At 46.2% G+C, this 18,928-nt stretch overlaps 1 protein-coding gene across 2 annotated transcripts in view; it reads left to right on the forward strand.

Annotated features, from left to right (window-relative positions):
* KMT2A (lysine methyltransferase 2A) overlaps positions 1-18,928 on the forward strand; it is a 1,431,261-nt gene that overhangs the window by 697,522 nt on the left and 714,811 nt on the right. For both annotated transcript variants that reach the window (XM_086956712.1, XM_086956713.1), the window contains exons 14-15: positions 2,210-2,323; positions 3,406-3,590. In XM_086956712.1, coding sequence (XP_086812838.1) covers positions 2,210-2,323; positions 3,406-3,590 — 299 coding nt within the window. The remainder of the gene's footprint in view (positions 1-2,209; positions 2,324-3,405; positions 3,591-18,928) is intronic.

Consider the following 18,928-nt stretch of genomic DNA (forward strand, 5'->3'; position numbering starts at 1 on the left):
CTGCAAAGGAGAAGCTCCTCAGACCTTGCTGGTCTGACCCAAAGCTCATCTTCACTTCCTGCGTGGATTGCGTTTGCCAAGGCTTGTTGGGTCCAGTCCGGATACCGACACCACAGTCAACTAGATCCTTCGTGGGACAGTTCGAATCCAGCTCCTGGTCGTCGTCGACACTTCCTGGGCCTCGTGGCTGCAGAGACCAGCTTCACCTTCACCTGAGATCATCACGACATTGCCTGGTTCCTTCCTGGTCACTGGTTAGTGACCCAGACTCTGTCCCCTCTGCTTTCAGGTTCTTCACTTCAACGATCCACCAGGACACTTTTCCTCTGGTCGCCTGCAGCACTTCTTTGCAGATCTCCATAAAAAACGACGACGAAACACGACACGAAAAGACACCTATGCACCTGGCTTCCCTTGGTGAGGTAACACGAGTACTCCGGTGCTCCTGTGGGTCTTGACTCTCGAAGTGTCCTAGTCTAGAGGGGTTTTAGAGTGGTCCATCCGGAGTGTCCTTAAACAGTAACTTTGTAACTTCTTCGTTCTCCATTATAAGTCAATGGTAACTTGCGGCTGTGTTTAGACACTGCAAGCGTCTCCCGTTGGTCTTCTACTTCCTAACCTTTGGTTGTTTAGTGTAGCCCCAGCGATTCCCTAGACCCTAGGCCTACTCACTATTTCTGTAGTGGTTCTTATAGCACTTACTTAGTATATGGTTTGTGAGGCCCCTAGGGCATAACTGTATTTGTGCAACTTATCGTATGCTAATTGAGTAACTTGTGATGTACTTCGATCTCTGACCTCATAAAGAGTGCAGAGGGGTTGTGTTAGAAATAGATACATATATATTTGATATATACCTTGTGTGGTGTCCTTTCATTTGGTATTCAAGGGATTATAATTGGTAAAACATCTTGCTTCACATACTCTCTGAAGTCTTAGCCTAAGACTGCTGGTCCATGCTACCACTAGGATAGCTTGTCTGTAAGGTTGACTTTACAACCACCATCAATAAGGGTCGTTTAGACTGGTGCAAGGTGCCCACTGGAATAGTGGACATCATATGCCAGGCTAACTTTTCACACATCATACCAGTCAGTCTAAGGTATGAAAACACTGTCTGTTACAAGCGTTCACCTGTCATTTGCATGTTTCCCATCACGAAGTCGACGCGATAATACTCTGATCTGGGTCCCGTACCGATACAGTTTCATTTTATTCTTCTGACACTCGCTTTTATTTCACATTTTTACTGTTAGTTTCCACTTTTATAAACTCCCACACCCACTATTTCTAACTCGCTTCTCGTGTTCACCATCGGGACAATAGGGTTGACATCACTACACTAGCCAGCATGACAAACAGGTCTTTTGTAACGGTCTCACAATGCATATATGTTTGCTTCATTTTTAAGTTGTGTATATCTTTCTTGACAGAACTTGAAACCCCTGAAGAAGGGCTAAGGGCCCGAAATGCATTGGGCAAGGAATTTATATGTGTGGTAATTATTGATGTGAAGATAACATCATGGAAAGTTAAAATATTTACAAGGAAATTCAATAAAACTTTATTCTTATGAACTTACAACCAAATTGTCAATCACTCGTCTTCAAAATGTGTTGTTCTGAGTGTGTTTGGGGACGTTGTCCACTATTGGAATAACGCTACAGAATTAATTGCAGTCAGTACTTTGACATATTTTCAAATAAATGAGTCTCTACTGGTCTCCTACCATCCACTACCTTGCATGTTCATGGCTGTGTTACAGTGCTTTTTCTGATTTAACAGTGCTTTTTCTGATTTAAGCATGTGAATATGTGAAAGGTCCATTGCTGGAGAAAAAATAAATTGTTTACCTTTCACTAGAGTTCTCAGGTTTTAGTATCTTTTAAAGATATGTGCCCCCAATTGAGGCTCATCTCTTATATTTATTTCCCATTTGTGTTCAAATCTGAGGTGTTTAGACCTCGAGTTCATTGTAGTCCTTTGTAGATTGGCTGGAGTTCAGGTCTTTTCCAGTGAATTTACTGTGCTTCTAAAGTGGTACCTTTTAGAGCTTTTCTTCCATGTTAAAGTTTAATATTGCTATGTTAAAGTTACTGTCTGACACTGATATTGACAGGGAATAATGCGAATATGTGACTCTGCTGTCAAAATAGCACTGTAGTTAAATTCCGGCCGCTCTAATTGAGAAACCACCATCTTCTTGCAGGGAACTTTTGCCCGCTCTGTGATAAATGCTACGATGACGATGACTACGAAAGTAAGATGATGCAGTGCGGAAAATGTGACCGCTGGGTGCACTCAAAGTGTGAAAACCTCTCTGGTAAGCAGGGCCATGCACCATATTGACTGCTTGGAAAGTAAAGTCTCTGTACTTGATCTTCTCTATAGCATATTGATGTGGGATCTGTGGAGTGAATAAAGTGCCTTTAATGGTTATTTTTTTTAACATGTATTTATTGCTGACCGACCATGAACTTTATTGAAGGACTTGAAAAAGCAATGTAAATTTCAATCATCCAACATAAAAATTAAAAAATCAGCCACAAGAAATATATAACCAAAAGTATATAGTTGGAGCAGTGAATATTTTTATGATATGAATAGTTTGCTCATGGTATTACTGGTTGCATGTTTTTAAATAGTGGTTTTGTTAACCTCCTCCCCCGCCCTAGTACCAAAAAAACCTCGGAGGCAAGCTTTCTGTGCAGTACATTACTCATTATGCATCAAATGCTAGGAAAGTTATCATCAAACAAATACGTGCATAGTGAACTGGTTCTTGTGTGCGGATTAGGAGTTATTCAGAGAGCCACTCATCCCCTGTCAGTTTCAAGGACTGTTTGCAGAAAATAATGGGAGAAAAATTAGGGCTTCTGAGATCAGACAACGTCTGCTCTGAAGAAGTCTCGCAGCTGATCTTTACCAAAGGAATGATTTTTTGACATGTTGGGGAATGTTTTTGAGCCCTGACAGCAATGAGCTGGACTTATATGGTTATATTTAATTATACCTGAAAAGAGTAGAATTGCCAAATGCAAAATAGCCTTTTAAAGGGGATGAGATCCAAAGGGGCCAAAAATCACATAATTTTCTTGTTATGCAAGAAGGGTTCCGACTGCTGCACCTAGTTACTTAAAATGAAAGGATTAGTTTAGGGAGCCTTTTGGTAGGTGTGGTATGTTCTCTGAAAAGTAAATGACCGATAAGTGTGTTGAATTATTTCAAGAGTCTCTGATTTGATTGGCTGGTGAGAACTGCCTGGAGGTTTTGGGGAAGTGTGGAGAGAAGCTAGAATTTGAGCATGGTTGTGGTGTTTGTGTGTGTTATAGATTACTTTATACACATTATGGTCTTTGTTTTCTGAATGCAGATTATGACACATGTCTTCTGTGGTTCTTGCAGATGAAATGTATGAGATCCTGTCTAACCTTCCTGAGAGTGTGGCATACACCTGCATAAACTGCACAGACCACCACCCTGCTGAGTGGCGGCTGGCTTTGGAGAAAGAGGTGCAAGCATCTCTTAAGCAGGTTTTGACAGCCCTCTTAAACTCACGGACAACAAGCCATTTGTTGCGCTTCCGACAGGTGAGTATAGAAGTCTGACAAAGTCTAGATTTTTTTTTTCCTGTTTAAGTGTGACCTATCAGGCCTGGATGTGTCAGCAAATCATTTGATTTTATGAATTGCTTGTGAAAAAGATTAACTTCTATTGTACTCAGCTTTTACGGATGTAAGTATACATGCTCTGCCTACTCCTGCCATCTATTGTTGGGCTCAGACTGTTGCAACTCTTTTTTTTTTTCCTTTTCGAAGTCTTTCGAGTCATACGGTCGTGTGACTTCTCCTGTGGTAGTGAATGTATATGGGCACCAACTAAATTCTTAGTTTGGTTTTCGCCTGTAACCTCTATCTCCCACTAGAGCATGGCCAGATCGGCTACAACTTTTTCTTGGCCTTCAAGAGCAAAAAAATCCTTTGGCAGTGGAATGACAAGCGACTTTGTAGATGTCGGACTTCTTCAGCGAAGCAGACCAGCTCGGCACCGAAGAATAATTATTTGCTGAGTCACATGATATACCAGCCTGCCAAACCAGTCTCAAGATAATCGGCTCCAACTCCTTGAAGCCTCTGGAAGGAATTTAAGGGAGGAAGAGGTGTCAAAGGGCATCCCATTCACCTCCGTTGACCCCCCAACCCGTTCTAGTTTGAAGAGCACGCTGAGACCTGCAAGCATGGTTGTTAGAAAGTGTCCTCTTTCTGCATGGTTGCCCCCACTTTTTGCTGAACTGCTGATGTTCTTTGACTTGGGCTCTTGCCAATCAGGTACCCAGTGCCTATGTTCTTTCCCTGAAACTGCATTGAAGACCAACCCCAATTGGCACGGTCTGGCCACAGGTCAGCCCCTGGTAAATGGTACCACAGGTACCCAGGGCACTGTGACCAGGGAAGGCCTCTATGGGCACTTATTGCGCCACCCTTAGAGGCCCTGTGCCTTTGCACTCACACACTGCCTCTGCAGGATGCGTGTTTTGGAGCAGAACGAAGTGAATAGTCGACATGGCACACATTCCTGTGTGCCATACCTACACCCCACTGCCCTGGCATAGGTCAGCCACCCCTCCAGCTGGGTGCACTATACCAGTGGTGAGGGTACAGGTGCATGAGCACTAAACCCCTACAGTGTTTAAGCCAATTCTTAGACATTGTAAGTGCAGTAATGCCATTAAGAGTATATGGTGCTGGGAGATTATGAACGGCATAGTACCATAATTGGTTTACTGAAAACTGAGGTTTGGTATCACACTTCTCAGCACATGAAACCCACACTGATTCCAGTGTGGGATTGAATGAAAAATGCACACTGAGGGCTTCTTAAGAGATGCCCCCTGAAAAATGACCTAACACTAGTGTCCTGGCTGAGTGACTGCTCGCCAGCTGCCACCTCCAGACATGTTTCTGAACAACCTGGGCTGAGAAGGGGGGGAGGGGGGGGGGGGGGTTGGAGGGGGCGGTGCGGTCGGGAGGGGGGGCAGCCAACCAGAGAGAGGCATGTGCCCCTGTCCCACCAGAGGGTGGCATAATAGGTCGTGTATCCACCCCAAGGATGTGACCCATTGGTCCCAACCTTAACTTACTTGTAATGCCCCTAAATCCAGTATTTAGGGACAACCCTGAACCTTGCCTCCTCAGACAAGAATGGACAAAAAGAAGAGAAGGCGGCCCGAAAAAGCGTGCTGAAACTAAGATGAGGAGAACTCCTACTGACTTGGCCCCAGCCCTACCGGCCTTGAATCTGCTAGAGCGAAATCCCAGTGTGTCCTGCAGCCAGCGGCCTCAAGAACCCATAAGACCTGCCCTGCCTTCCAAGTCAAAGACTTTGGGCCATATGTAGGTAAATGGCATTTACTGAATCGTAAATACCGAATTTTACCGATTCGGTATTTACAATTCGGTAAATGCCATGTAGGTAATTATTCTGTAAATATTACCGAATCGGTAATATGCGGTAATTACCGAATCGGTATTTACCGATTCGGTAATTGCCATTGATTCCTATGGGCCTTGAGGCCCATAGGAATCAATGGCAATTACCGAATCGGTAAATACCGATTCGGTAATTTTACTGATTTGTCAAGGGGGACAGGGTGTCACTTTGACACCCTGTAGCACCCCTGATTTTGGCTTGTGTGCAATGTGACACACATACATGCCCTTAGGGCATGTATGTGTGCCACATGGCACAGGTGTACATGCACAGATGTGCATGTACACAGAAATTCGTTATTTACCATGCCATTGTATTTCATGGTAAATAACGAATTTCTAAGGGCCTGTGGCACTGTTTCCAGTGCCACCTACATCCCAAATTTCCGATTCTGTACATTTACCGAATCGGTACTTTACCGATTCGGTAAAATTACCGATTCGGTAAATATACAGAATCGGTAATTTTCAGGCCCCTTACATCTGGAATTACGAATACCAGTCGGTAACGGCCGAAATCGGCCGTTACCGACTGGTATTTTCCCACCTACATATGGCCCTTTGTCTCCTGTGAACACCGGATTGCTCACCCACAGACTCCGGCTCCAGCTAAAACCATGAGTCTGCACCCCTCTTTTCCTGATGCCTACAGTTCGAGTGGCCCAACACCACAAAGTCTCCCCAGCAATCCTGGCCTGAGGTGTTCTCTGACCTGTCTCGAATCTCCAAGCGAAGCCTGCAGCCCCTTTCCGGAGTATCCGCCCAACCACAGCTGGAGTTGGTAAGAAAAACCAGACGCCTAAAGACACCCCTGCACCCTAAGTCCTACAGACCTGGGTGGCCAAACCGACAATGTCCCAGCATCCTGAGGCATCTCAACTTACCTCTCCAACCGATGATCACCTCCAGAAGAGCTTCGTCCCGAGCCTGCAGTCTTTGTTGCAACTGGAGAATCCCCATTGAAAATAACAGGGCACCCAACGCCTAAACAGCCCCTGCACCCAGCGCCGTTGTGCCACTGCGGGTTAACTCTGGGGTGCTAACTCGGATAGCACCTTACTCTCTATTTGTTGTAGTGTGGGTGAGCAGTAAGGCTTTATCAGAGGTAGTGTTAAACATTTGATGTACACACTCAGACAGCAAATGATGTCACACACTCAGAGACTGAACTCAGACCAATTTTATTTTTTATGATTTGTATAAAAAATATTACGTTATTTTATTTCTTAGAACCAAGCCATGCCTGTTGCAGGTAAGTGTAATAAATGCTTTACCAAAATCTTGTACAATGTTTTACAATTGAATGCAGATTCAAATGCAGTTGATTGAATTACCGGTAAATCAATATTTCAATATTACTTTTCTCTTTTCACATTACTATGTACGTAACTTTTTAGATTACTTTTGCTGTTCACTGTAATATGCCTTGATATCACATTGAGACATTTTGTTGACAAAATGTAAGTAATTCACTTTTAGTACATAGGCAGCAACCCCCCCAAACATACCACACAGGCAGCGTCCTATGTCTACAGATCACCTGACTCTGCTTCAGCAGGAAGTCCTAGCACTTCTACAAAAAGATGCTATTCAACTAGTCCCATTAGAGGAACAGGGGACGGGGGTTTACTCGCTGTATTTTCTAATTCCCAAAAAGGATGGGACACTGAGACCAATTCTAGACCTCAGGCCCCTCAACCAACACATACAATCAGATAATTTTCATATGATCACTCTGCAACAAGTGCTCCTACTGTTGCAACAAGGCGATTTCCTTTCAACGCTAGACCTAAAGGACGCCTATTTTCACATCCCAATACATCCTGCTCACAGGAAGTACCTACGGTTTGTAATACAAGGACAGCACTATCAGTTCAAAGTCCTTCCATTTGGTGTCACAACAGATCCACGAGCGTTCACGAAGTGCTTAGCAGTAGTAGCAGCACATCTCAGAAGACAACAGACAAACGTCTTCCCTTACCTGGACGATTGGCTCATAAAAGCCAAATCATTCCACCAATGTGTACAACACACTCGACTGACAATTCAACTGTTGCACGACCTAGGGTTTATGATCAACTACACAAAGTCGCACCTAGAGCCTTCGCACGTGCATCAGTATCTAAGGGCTACCATAAACACATCTACAGCTCTAGCGTATCCCAGTCCAGCCAGGATACAGAGCATTCAAGCCTTAGTCTCAACTTTTCAACACCAACAGTGTGTCCAAGCAAGAGTGTTCATGAGATTAACAGGTATGATGGCATCTTGCATATTCATAGTGCCACATGCAAGGCTGAAAATGCGTCCATTACAAGAGTGTCTAGCACGACAGTGGAATCAGGCTCAAGGTCAGCTCACAGACCTGGTGTTGGTAGACAGCCGTACGCATCTCTCTCTGCAATGGTGGAACACCAAAAACTTGACAAACGGACGGCCGTTCCTCGAGCCTGTTCCACAAATAGTGCTCACAACAGACGCATCCCTCACAGGATGGGGAGCCCATCTCTTACACCACACTACTCAAGGTAGATGGAACAACCAACAAAAGCTGTTGCATATCAACCATCTAGAGTTGCTAGCGATATTCTTAGCACTCAAGACTTTTCAACTTAAAGTACAGAACAAAGCTGTCTTAATCCGGACGGACAATATAACAGCAATGTACTATATACAAAAACGGGGGGGACACTCTCTGCAACTGTCCCAGCTCGCACAGAACATTTGGAGATGGGCTGTTCCTCAAAACATATATCTGTTAGCGGAACACCTTCCAGGAGTTCACAATCAGATAGCGGATCTGTTAAGTCGGCAGTCACAACAGATTCACGAATGGGAACTACATCCACAAGTTCTTCAACCATTCTTCCAACAGTGGGGGCACCCACACATAGACCTGTTTGCCACCCACGAAAATGCAAAATGCCCAACCTTCGCCGCCAGGTTCCCACACCAAGATCAGAGGGCAATGCAATATGGATCACCTGGTCAGGCAGATTTGCCTACGCTTTTCCGCCTCTCCCCCTCATTCCACTAGTGGTGCGCAAGCTCAAACAGTCTCTCAAGCTCATTCTAGTAGCTCCCACAAGGGCAAGCCAACCGTGGTTCACCACACTACTAGATCTCTCTCTCTGGTTCCACATCAAAAGTTACAGCTCACACCCTCAATGTTAACACAGAACCATGGAGAAGTCAGACACCCAGACCCGAACCAATTGAATTTGGCGATCTGGCTCCTGAAGTCTTAGAGTTTGGTTATCTTAACCTACCACCAGACTGCATAAATATCATTAAAGAGGCTAGGAAACCTACTACTAGAGCGTGTTATGCCGCCAAATGGAAAAGATCTGCAATATATTGCAAACATAATCACATTGATCCATTGGATGCTTCCATCCAAAATATAATTTGTTACCTTTTACATCTACAAAGGTCTAATTTGGCAAACTCTTCTATACACGTACATCTGGCAGCAATTGCTGCCTATTTACAAAACAGACAACACTTGTCTCTTTTTAGGGTACCTGCAATCAAAGCATTTATGAAAAGATTAAAAAGAATAATACCTCCCAGGCAGCCACTTTCTCCAGTATGGAACCTAAATCTGGTCCTTACGAGACTCATGGGACCCCCTTTTGAGCCTCTGCATAAATGTGAACTACAATTTCTCACATGGAAAACTGCTTTCCTTGTTGCCATCACCTCTCTCAGAAGAGTAAGTGAAATACAATCGTTCACTATACAAGAACCATTCTTTCAAATACATACTAATAAAGTGGTTCTCAGGTCTAATCCAAAAAAAATTCCAAAGGTTATCACACCTTTTCATTTAAACCAATCTGTAGAGTTAACTGTGTTTTTCCAAAACCCAGACTTGGTAGCAGAAAGGGCCTTACACATGTTAGATGTTGAAAGAGCTCTGCTATACTACGTAGACAGAACCAAATCCTTTAGAAAGACAAAACAATGGTTTGTATCTTTCTCTCCTCCACACAAAGGCAACCGTATATCTAAGGGTCGGATTGCCAGGTGGATTGTTAAGTGCATAGAGATATGCTATCAAAAAGCTAAAAGCACGCTAACAGTTCCTCCTAGAGCACACTCCACTCGCAAGCTTGGAGCCTCTATGGCATGCTCGGACCTCTGTCCCCTCTGCCGTTTGGTTAAAACAAACGGCAGAGGGGACAGAGGTCCGAGCACGATTGTAACGGCGAAAGCTGACCAATTGAAGGAAACCAACACACTGGTTACCACCAAGGAGATGCATGCAAACAACATAGTCCCCGAACAGAACCCCATTGAGGGTCGGAAGTATCACCAACAAAAAAAGAGCACCAAATTGGAGAATAGCCTTGAGAAAGTCGTGGGTTACATTCCCGCAACGACGAAACATGTGTTGGCTGTGACGTCTCCAGAAATTAAACATCAACAACAATCAAGACTAAAAGGATCAGATTTATTTATGAGTGAATGATTGGTGTATGGTGGAAACACATGTATACTGCTTAAACTAAGAGATACAAAACGTGTGCTATGGAGTCTTAAGTACTTTGTGGCCCAGGCCAAACCTAGAAGAGGGATTGTGGTTCTCTTCTCCTTGTAGCACCGTCCAAAAAATATCTTTCTAGAATTACTTAAGGTGGATAAATCCTTGCAGCGCCAAAACCTGGAGAAATACCTCTAGTTGAATTAAAAAGTCACTAGCCAGTGACCAGGAAGGAACCAGGCGATGTCATGAAGCTTGTCTCTGCAGCCACATGGACCAGGAGGCGTCGACGACTAGGAGCTGGATACGGACTGTCCCACGAAGGATCTCGCTATTGGCGGTGTCGGCTTCCGGATAGGAGTCAACAAGCCTTGGCAAAGGCATCCCACGCAGGAATCGAAGATGGCTTCTGTTGCAGACCAGCAAGGTCTGGGGGGCTTCTCCTTTTCAGAGAAGCAGGGGCCAGCATGGAGCAACCAGGCAAGCGGTGTAAGTTCAAAGGTTCGTCGTCACATAGGCCACTAGCCAACGGGCAAGTGACCGGACAGACGCGTCGAGCACAAAAGTACCCGCAGGCCCCATGCGACACTCATGGAGTATGGAGGGCTGTGCGTCGGTGCAGAAGGTGCTTGGGACTGGGTTTTCTCAATCCCCAATGCACAACTTCGAGGGTGCCTCAGAAGCTGCACAAGTAGCAATGAGCAAGTTTTCCAACATGGCCGGTCCCACGTCTCTCGTCGCCTCCACGGGTCTCAGCTTTGCTGTGGCTGTGGATCGGGGTCAAAGAAGTCTGGAAGTCCAGTTCTTGTCGGGCTCTGTGCTCGGGCTCCGGCAGGAGCCTCGCAAAGCAAACCGCAGATCGCTGGATGGTGCCTGTTTGCACAGGGTAGTCACTCCTTGACCACAAGGAAGATTCTTCAGTCTTCTAGTTGCAGTAGAATGTCGAAGGTCCAGAGCTTTGTTTCAAGTTTCAATTCAGGATAAATCTAAAGTCTTGTGACTCAGCTCTTAGCTTTATACTGATTAAAGAGGCTGGATTACCTGCTAGGTCCCTCCTATGGGTGGGACCAGGGAAGGGGATGGTTACACCCCTTTCCCTTTGTCCAGTTTCGCGCCAGAACTGGGGCTGGAGTGCCCCAGCAACTGGTTTCAACCGGACTATGCATGGAGCACCTTGTGTGCCCCAGCAGTGTCTCATTTCATTCAGCCCTCCCTGCCCCAATACACTATGGCCTGTCTGGGGTGGTGCTAGCACATCCCAAGACAGGAAACCTATTGTCCAAGTCTCCCTCGCTGGCAGGACTCCCAGCAGCAGGAGGTCAGACTTGTGTCTGTGGCAGCAGCATCCATTTTGTGATGCTGAGGCTGTGGTTAACTTTAACCGGGATTAACAGGAACAACATGTGTTCCCCCTCTAGAAGGGTGGAACGCTACCCCCGTCGCCAGAACTGGCGAGGGGGTAGTATTCCAAAGTGTATGACTCCTTACACAACATGTTTTGATAAAGCCAAACCAAAGTTTGCATTAACAGCGTGGAATATAATGCACTTAAGAGTATATGGTATGGCTATATCCTAGAACAGCTTTAAGGACATGGTTCCGAAAGCTGCAGACAGGCTCAGCTCATGCCAGAGCACCATCTCGCATAAAACCAAGCACTCTGCCTCCAGGATTGGTAAGGCCTGCCATAGGAGTGACTTATAGGTATATATGTGTCTATATGTAATGGTAGGTATAGGGATACTATACCTAAGCAAGGGGTGATTACACGACCTTGCCCCAGCTGAGTGATCAGCCAGTTGTCAATGTGGATTGCCAGCCAGGTTGGCATAATACATGCTGCAGCCCCTGGTAGGCCTTGGATGCACGTCTGCCCTGGGTTCCTAAGGTACACTATACAGGGGCTCATAAGGGGACCAATATCCAATTGGAGATTTACCTAAAGTACATGGAGTCCATTTTACAGTGAGAGCAGATAGCCTGGGGCCTGATTAGCAGGATCCCAGGCCAACTAAGTCGAAAACCAGCTAAACACTAGGCAAAATGTTGGGGTAACCATTTAGTCAGATATCCACCTTCCTACACAGTTCACAGGCGATCCAGCCTTTGTTAGAGGCAGTCAGTCCTCCCATGGTTCTGGAGGTCGCTGACTGCAGGACAGGGCGACTTCTGGCGCAGGATCTTTAGACACTGCAGACGGGCCGGTAGGGCTGGGGTCAAGTCAGTTGTTCTCTGCAGTCTCCTCTGCTGGGCGTCTTCTTTTGTCCTTCTTCTTCGCCCTTGGTGTGCTCACCACTCGTGGGGGAGCGAGCACAATCACTAATTCTGATTGGGGAGTGCCTGCCATGGTAGGCACTGAAGAGTGGGCTTCAACTCACCTCCCCCACCTGAGGGGTGGGTTTGGCAGAGGTGGGCACACCTTCTGGGCTGGCTAATTTTTCCCACCTGTCTTCCCGCCGAAAAGGAGGGGAGACAGGAAGGGGGCCTGCGCCTGATTGCAGGAGAGGCTGGGGGTCACATTACAAAGGCTACAAGGCCTTTGAACCTCCCCTGCCTCAGATGGCTATTCCTGGCCCGGGGGAGGTGTGACAACCTCCTCCCAGGAAAGGCTTTGTTGCTGGCGTCAGGGAGCGAAGGCTCCACCCCAGGGGTACCAGAAACATGTCTCGTGGTGGCATGCTGGTGTGTTCCAATCAGGGTACCCACCAGAGGCTGGTCGCTTTTCAGGGGGCATCTCTAAGATGCTCTCTGAGTGTATTTATTATTAAATCCCACACTGGCATCAGTGTGGGTTTAATGTGCTGAGACGTTTGATACCAAACTTCCCAGTTTTCAGTAAAGCCATTATGGTGCTGTAGAATTTGTAATGACAAACTCCCAGCACCATATACTCTTAATGGCATTACTGCACTTACAATGTCTAGGAATTGGTCTAGACACTGTAGGGATACACTGCTCATCCACCTGTACCCTCACCACAGTTATAGAGCACCCAGCTAGAGGGGTGGCTGACCTGTGCCCGAGCAGTGGGTTGTAGGCATGGCAGAGTGCCATGTTGACTCTTCACTTTGTTCTGCACCAATACACAATAAGTGCTGCAGCCCTTAGAGAACTTCCTTGGCAACAGTGCCCTTGGTACCAATGGTAAATTTTACAAGGGACTGACATGTGGCCAGAGAGGTGCCAATTGGGGGTACAAGGTACAGTTTTTGGGAAAGAACACAGTCCCTTGGGTACCTGATTGGCAAGGATTCGGGGCACATCAAGTCAAAGTTCATCAGTAGTCTGGCAAAAAGTGTGTGTGGGGTAGGGGGGGGGGTGGAGTTTACTGCAACAGAAACCCATCTTCCTACAGTGTCCAATGCTTGCAAGCGAGCTAATTCCCAAAATTCTGGGGATGCTCCTCCCCCCGAATAAATAATCCAAGCTAATAGACGCTTCTGGCAAACGCATAGCGGCTCACGCTGTCAATCACTGGCACATTGCAAACAGGCAGGGCCTTTTAGCCAGCTATGACAGAGCGCACTGGGATGAAATGGAGCAATTGCTTCAATATCTCCCAGATGAGCATAATGGAAAAGCACAAGATTTGGTACAAGAAGGCAAGCTTATTTCCAATTCTTGAATAAGATGTGCTCTAGATGCTGCTGACACCGCAGCTAGATTGGTCAACACTAGCGTCGTACTCAGAAGGCATGCTTGTTTAAGTATTTCCGAGTTTAAACCTGAAGTTCAACAATTTAATTTGACAAAGAACATCTCTTTGGTCCCGAGGTCGATCATGCGCTTCAGAAAATGAAAAAGGACACCGACGTGTCAAAATCCATGGGAACACTCCAGTCTCCTTCAAACAGAGACTCCTTTTCTTTTACGGAGAAGGGTGTAAAAACACACCCTCAGACCAGAATGCTTCCTCTTACAAAGGTAACAGCAAGTCCACTTCCTTAAGAGGCTTTTTAGTGGAGGATATAGAGGGAACTACTCCAAAGCTAGGGGTAAGGGCACCACACCACGTAACTACTCTTCCCCCAATAAGCAGTGACTGCCTCACGCTCCCCTCCGACCATTCCACACCTGTCGGGGGAAGACTTCAACAGTTTCTCCCCATTTGGCAATCTATAGCAACTGACAAATGGGTGATCGTAATTATCCAACATGGTTATTGCCTGGAGCTTACTGCCAATCCTGTTTAAAGGTTTGAGAGAGACCCCTCTGACACCAAGGGAATAGGGTACTTCAGCAGTATAAGAGAACTTTTTCCCTAGTGTACCTATACAAGACAACAGTTTATCGCTAGAAATGATTAGCAGACCTCATATAGACCCACTGTACACATTCACTACCTAATCACTATGACAACAGCAATGTAGTACATCATTTATTGTTTATAAAAAATACATTAGTACATGTACAGTTAATTTGTTAAAAAGCCTCTCATTTGAGAGCTGAATCATAAAATTATGCAAAACACAATGTTAAAATACAATCTATAATACATAAATTTCAAAATAGAAAACATTCAATTTGCATTCATAAAATTCAAAGATAAGAACGAAAGGAGGATGAGAACAGAAAAAGGAGAGACATATACATGACACAAAACTTGTCAATGAAAATTGCACGTTATGTGACTAAATATACACCTAGTCCTGAACTTATATAATTATTGTTCTGTGGAATACGTGTTTGTCTCCCTTGATCGTGCGGTAGGGCGTCGACGCGTTTCGATGGTCTTAATTATAGGTTACCATCTTTATCAAGACTATTCTAATTCAGTCTCTCCCACTTTTTTTCGGCACTGGTTGGTTGCCCGTAGTATCACAAAAACTCCTCTCACATGTTATTGTGTCTTAGACAAGTTCAGCTTAGATGGTCGGGTATTACTCCCCTTCTACACTTTCGTTATGGTTCTGTTCCTGGCTCTGGTTCTATATGATGTTGATTCAATCTGCCTTATGCGCGCATTTCTTCAGATGATCATTGATGGGCCTTCTCTTCCGTTTATCTTGAAAGGTTTTGTTCGGGGATTCATCTGTTGCACTGTCCCTTTTATACTTTCTATGGCACAGGCGACGCGCTAGTCCGGTAGTTTTTAGCTGGAAGTTGTGTCTTTACACTTCTCACAGGCCGGGTACCTCTTCTTATCCGTTGCTCACTAAGGCAGGATCCTTGTTTCCCACAGCCCTCGTCTTCTGCAGTCTGTTAAAACATCAGGCAGCCAGTCGTCTCTTGTCGAATGCAGCTTAGCTGCGAAACGGCTTATGTGTAAAAAAAACGTTCTACACATAAGCCGTTTGGCTTAAATGATAGAATTGAACTATCGTGTTACCAATGAAAGTGCTCCGAGGTTGATGCCGTAATCCCTGTGATGTTTCACATTTATTGGTTATGTTTTGAATTTTGGTTTTGTATGTATGTATCCCGTGACTCCTGTGAATTATTGGTACATTTCCCCACACATACCCATTCCAACACCTGACTGTATCTGACAGCGTATCTAACTAAGACAACAGTGATCTAAGTAGACCACAAGGGGTTCGATTCCCTTCTGACGAATTTTTTTATTCCACTAATCACCCGTTTTTTTACGACAGTATTTTTATTTTTATATAGCTGCCTACTGGTTGGGCTATAATCCGCTACACCCTAACATGATTTTAACATTTTCATCTGCTTGATGTCAATGATCCTCTTGACCTGATACACAATCAGTAGTCTATCTTCCATATCCGTCGTCACGTGATCGGAACCAAATATTTCCATGAAACGCGGTCAATGGCGGATACGTCCTGACCGGCGTCTTCGAGCGGAGAATGATTGTGCTGACACCATTACGATCTTCCAGGTCAGTTATCCGATAACATTAACCTTGACACAGCAGCCATGTGCTTTGCTACCGTATTCCCAGTACGTCCGTTTTCAACTATTTTTCTCTGACCTTTGATTTACAGAGACTATCACGCCAGCTTCTAAAGTGACATGTAAGAGACCCTTCACCTACCTCTTTTCGTTTTACACATTTGGGCATTGAGGTTTTTTTAAGGTGATACCTTAACCATTCACCCAACTCCTAGTACGACCGATCTCTAGGATAACATACACCCTGTTTTCCATACACTACACAGGATACATACTGATAGTTTGTCTGTTTTATTTCTACAGTGTCTTCACCCTGATGAAGGGCACAACGATTGGCTGAAATGCATTGGATGTATTTGAAAGACCATGTTATATGTTGAATATGATGAAAAAACTGATCACTTAATGTTTATATCTTGAACATTTCTGCAAATTACTTTCGGAATTAAAACAACGAATTGCTCAAAGATACTCAAACGTCTACGAATCCTCTGTTCTTGGGAGGAATGAATGTGTGCCCATAAGGATGGAAGCAGTGACCCACTGGTTCCACAGTTGAATCGTATTCTTCACACTCAGCCCACAATAGACCTACTTCATCAATTGGGCTTCAAGGTGTAAGAACTAGACCTGGTCAAGGCACAGAAATCTCACTTGCATCCTTCACAGACGCAGTCTTATCTAGGGGCCACTATCAACACTTTCAAAGCTCTAGCCTCTCCCAATGTAGCTAGAATTCACAACATTCAGTCTATGTACTACAGTTTCAACCCAAAAGTAACGTTAGCAGCCAAAGTATTCATACAACTGCTGGGAATGATGGAATCTTGCATCGCAATTGTACCCCATGAAAGACTTCACATGCGTCCCCTACAAGAGTGTTTACCACGTCAGTGGAATCAGTTGCTGGGTCAATTAACCGATTTAGTGTTGGTAGACAGCCGCACATGTCGCTCTCTATAGTGGTGGAACCCACAAAATGTATCAAAAGGGCGGCCCTTCATTAGCCCTATTCCACAGATCGTGCTAACAGCAGACACATCCCTGACTGCTTAGGTACACACAAAGAAGCTACCCTAAAGAAAAATGAAAAGCATATTACAAGGTGCTTGGTGAAGTAGCAGGCTTCTCAATAAAATTGAAAGACTGTCCTCACACACCACCAGGTGTCAAGCTTCATCATTGGCAGTCCTCGCTCTCCGGAAACTGCGTTTGGTAGAGAGCAGGCCTACACCTGGAGACAGGGAGGCACTTCTAAACTCCAAGTCAAATATACCACAGACCACTCATATCAGTCATACAAAAAAAACACATACCACAAGACAACCACTGACTAATGATGGAATGCCACCTTGTGAGAAAGTGCCATCTTTCTTGCATTGGTATGCCCCCCACTTTTTGCTGAACTGCTGGTGTGCTTTGACTGAGTGTGCACTGGGCTCCTGCCAACCAGGTACCCAGGGCATATGTTCCTTCCCTAAAGATGTGTTAAAAACAAAACCCAATTGGCACCTCTGGCCACCTATCAGCCCCTAGTAAATGGCACCCTAAGTACTCTGGCAAGTTGACCAGAGAAGACCCCTAAGGGCTGCAGCACTTATTGTGCCACCCTTAGGGGCCCTGTACCCTGACAACCACACACTGCCTTTGCAGGCTGAGTGTCTAAGTACAGAACTAAACAGAGTCGACATGGCACACATCCCTGTGTGCCATGCCCACAAATCCCACTGCCCTGGCATACATCAGTCACCCCTCTAGCTGGGTGCCCTATGCCAGTGGTGTGGTTACAGGTGCACGAGCCCTGTTCCCCCTACAGTACCCAGGGCCATTCATGGGCACTGTAAGTGCAGTGATGCCATTAGGAGTATATGGTGCTGAGAGGTCATCATGAACTCCACAGCACCATGTTGGCTTCACTGAAGACTGAGGAGTTTGGTATCTAACTGCTCAGCACATTAACCCCCCACTGATGCCAGTGTGAGGTTTAATGTAAAATGCCCCGGAGGGTATCTTAGGGATGCTCCCTGAAACCTAACCTACATTCCACGTCTGGACTGGTTGGCTGCGTAGGCTACCACACAGCAGACATGTTGCTGGACCCCTGGGTGGAGATCCCCTCCTCTCCTGGGCCTGCAACAATGCACATCCTGGGCGAGGTGCTATGTCTCCTCCGCCAGGATGGGCAGGAGGAGGCTTCAAAAGCATGCCACCTCTGTGAGCTTCTCCAGACCATTTGCTGTACCCAGCACCTGGCCCCCACCAGTTCTGACCCCCACTCTGGCGGGAAACCCAACGTCAGGAAGGGATGTTTGCCGGCCTGTGCCAACCCCACCCCTCAGGTGGGGGAGGCGAGGTGAAGCACGACCCCGGGCTCCGGCCATCTTAAAGATGGGGAGCACTGCCCAATCACAGCTAGGGTCCTGCCCCCCTCCCACCGGAGAGGAGCAGGCTTGGGGGTGTACCCACCCCAGGACAGGGACCTATTGGTCCCTGCACTTGCCCTACCTTTAACGCCCCTAAATTTAGTATTTAGGGGCTCCCTGAACCTTCCTTCCTCAGATCCCAAGAAGAAAGAAGATCAAGAAGACCCGCCGTGCAGCTTCTCACAACTGGACGACACCCACTGACTTGGCCCCAGCCCTACCGGCCTGTCGATCCTGGAACCTGCTCCTGCTTAATCCCGGGGACTCCTGCGGACAGCAACCTTGGGACACACGGAGGACCTGCCTGCCTTGACCCTCTTAAAGACTGGGACTCCCATAAGCAGAGGCTCTGCTTCAACAACCAATCCCTGGGGCCAGCCAGGAAGCTCAAGACCTGCCCACTCTGCACCCGCTGAGCCTGGCTGGTGCCAGAGTGATCCAAGTCCACGAGGACGTCCCCCCGGCGACTGGGGCCCGAAGTCCGGTGCCCAAAGACCCGCCTAGACGAACCAGACGAAGCCTCAGAAACAGGGACCTCTCCAACCGCGACCAGCCGAGGGTAAGATTTCCTGACACACACAGACATCCCTGCACCTGGCGCCCTGCGGCTCCCTGTACCTCCCTTTGGAGTAACTACCTCTTCTCCAGGATCCCAACTTACCTCTCGAAGT

This window comes from Lissotriton vulgaris, chromosome 2_1 (assembly GCF_964263255.1).
Source record: "Lissotriton vulgaris chromosome 2_1, aLisVul1.2, whole genome shotgun sequence".
NCBI lineage: Eukaryota > Metazoa > Chordata > Amphibia > Caudata > Salamandridae > Lissotriton > Lissotriton vulgaris.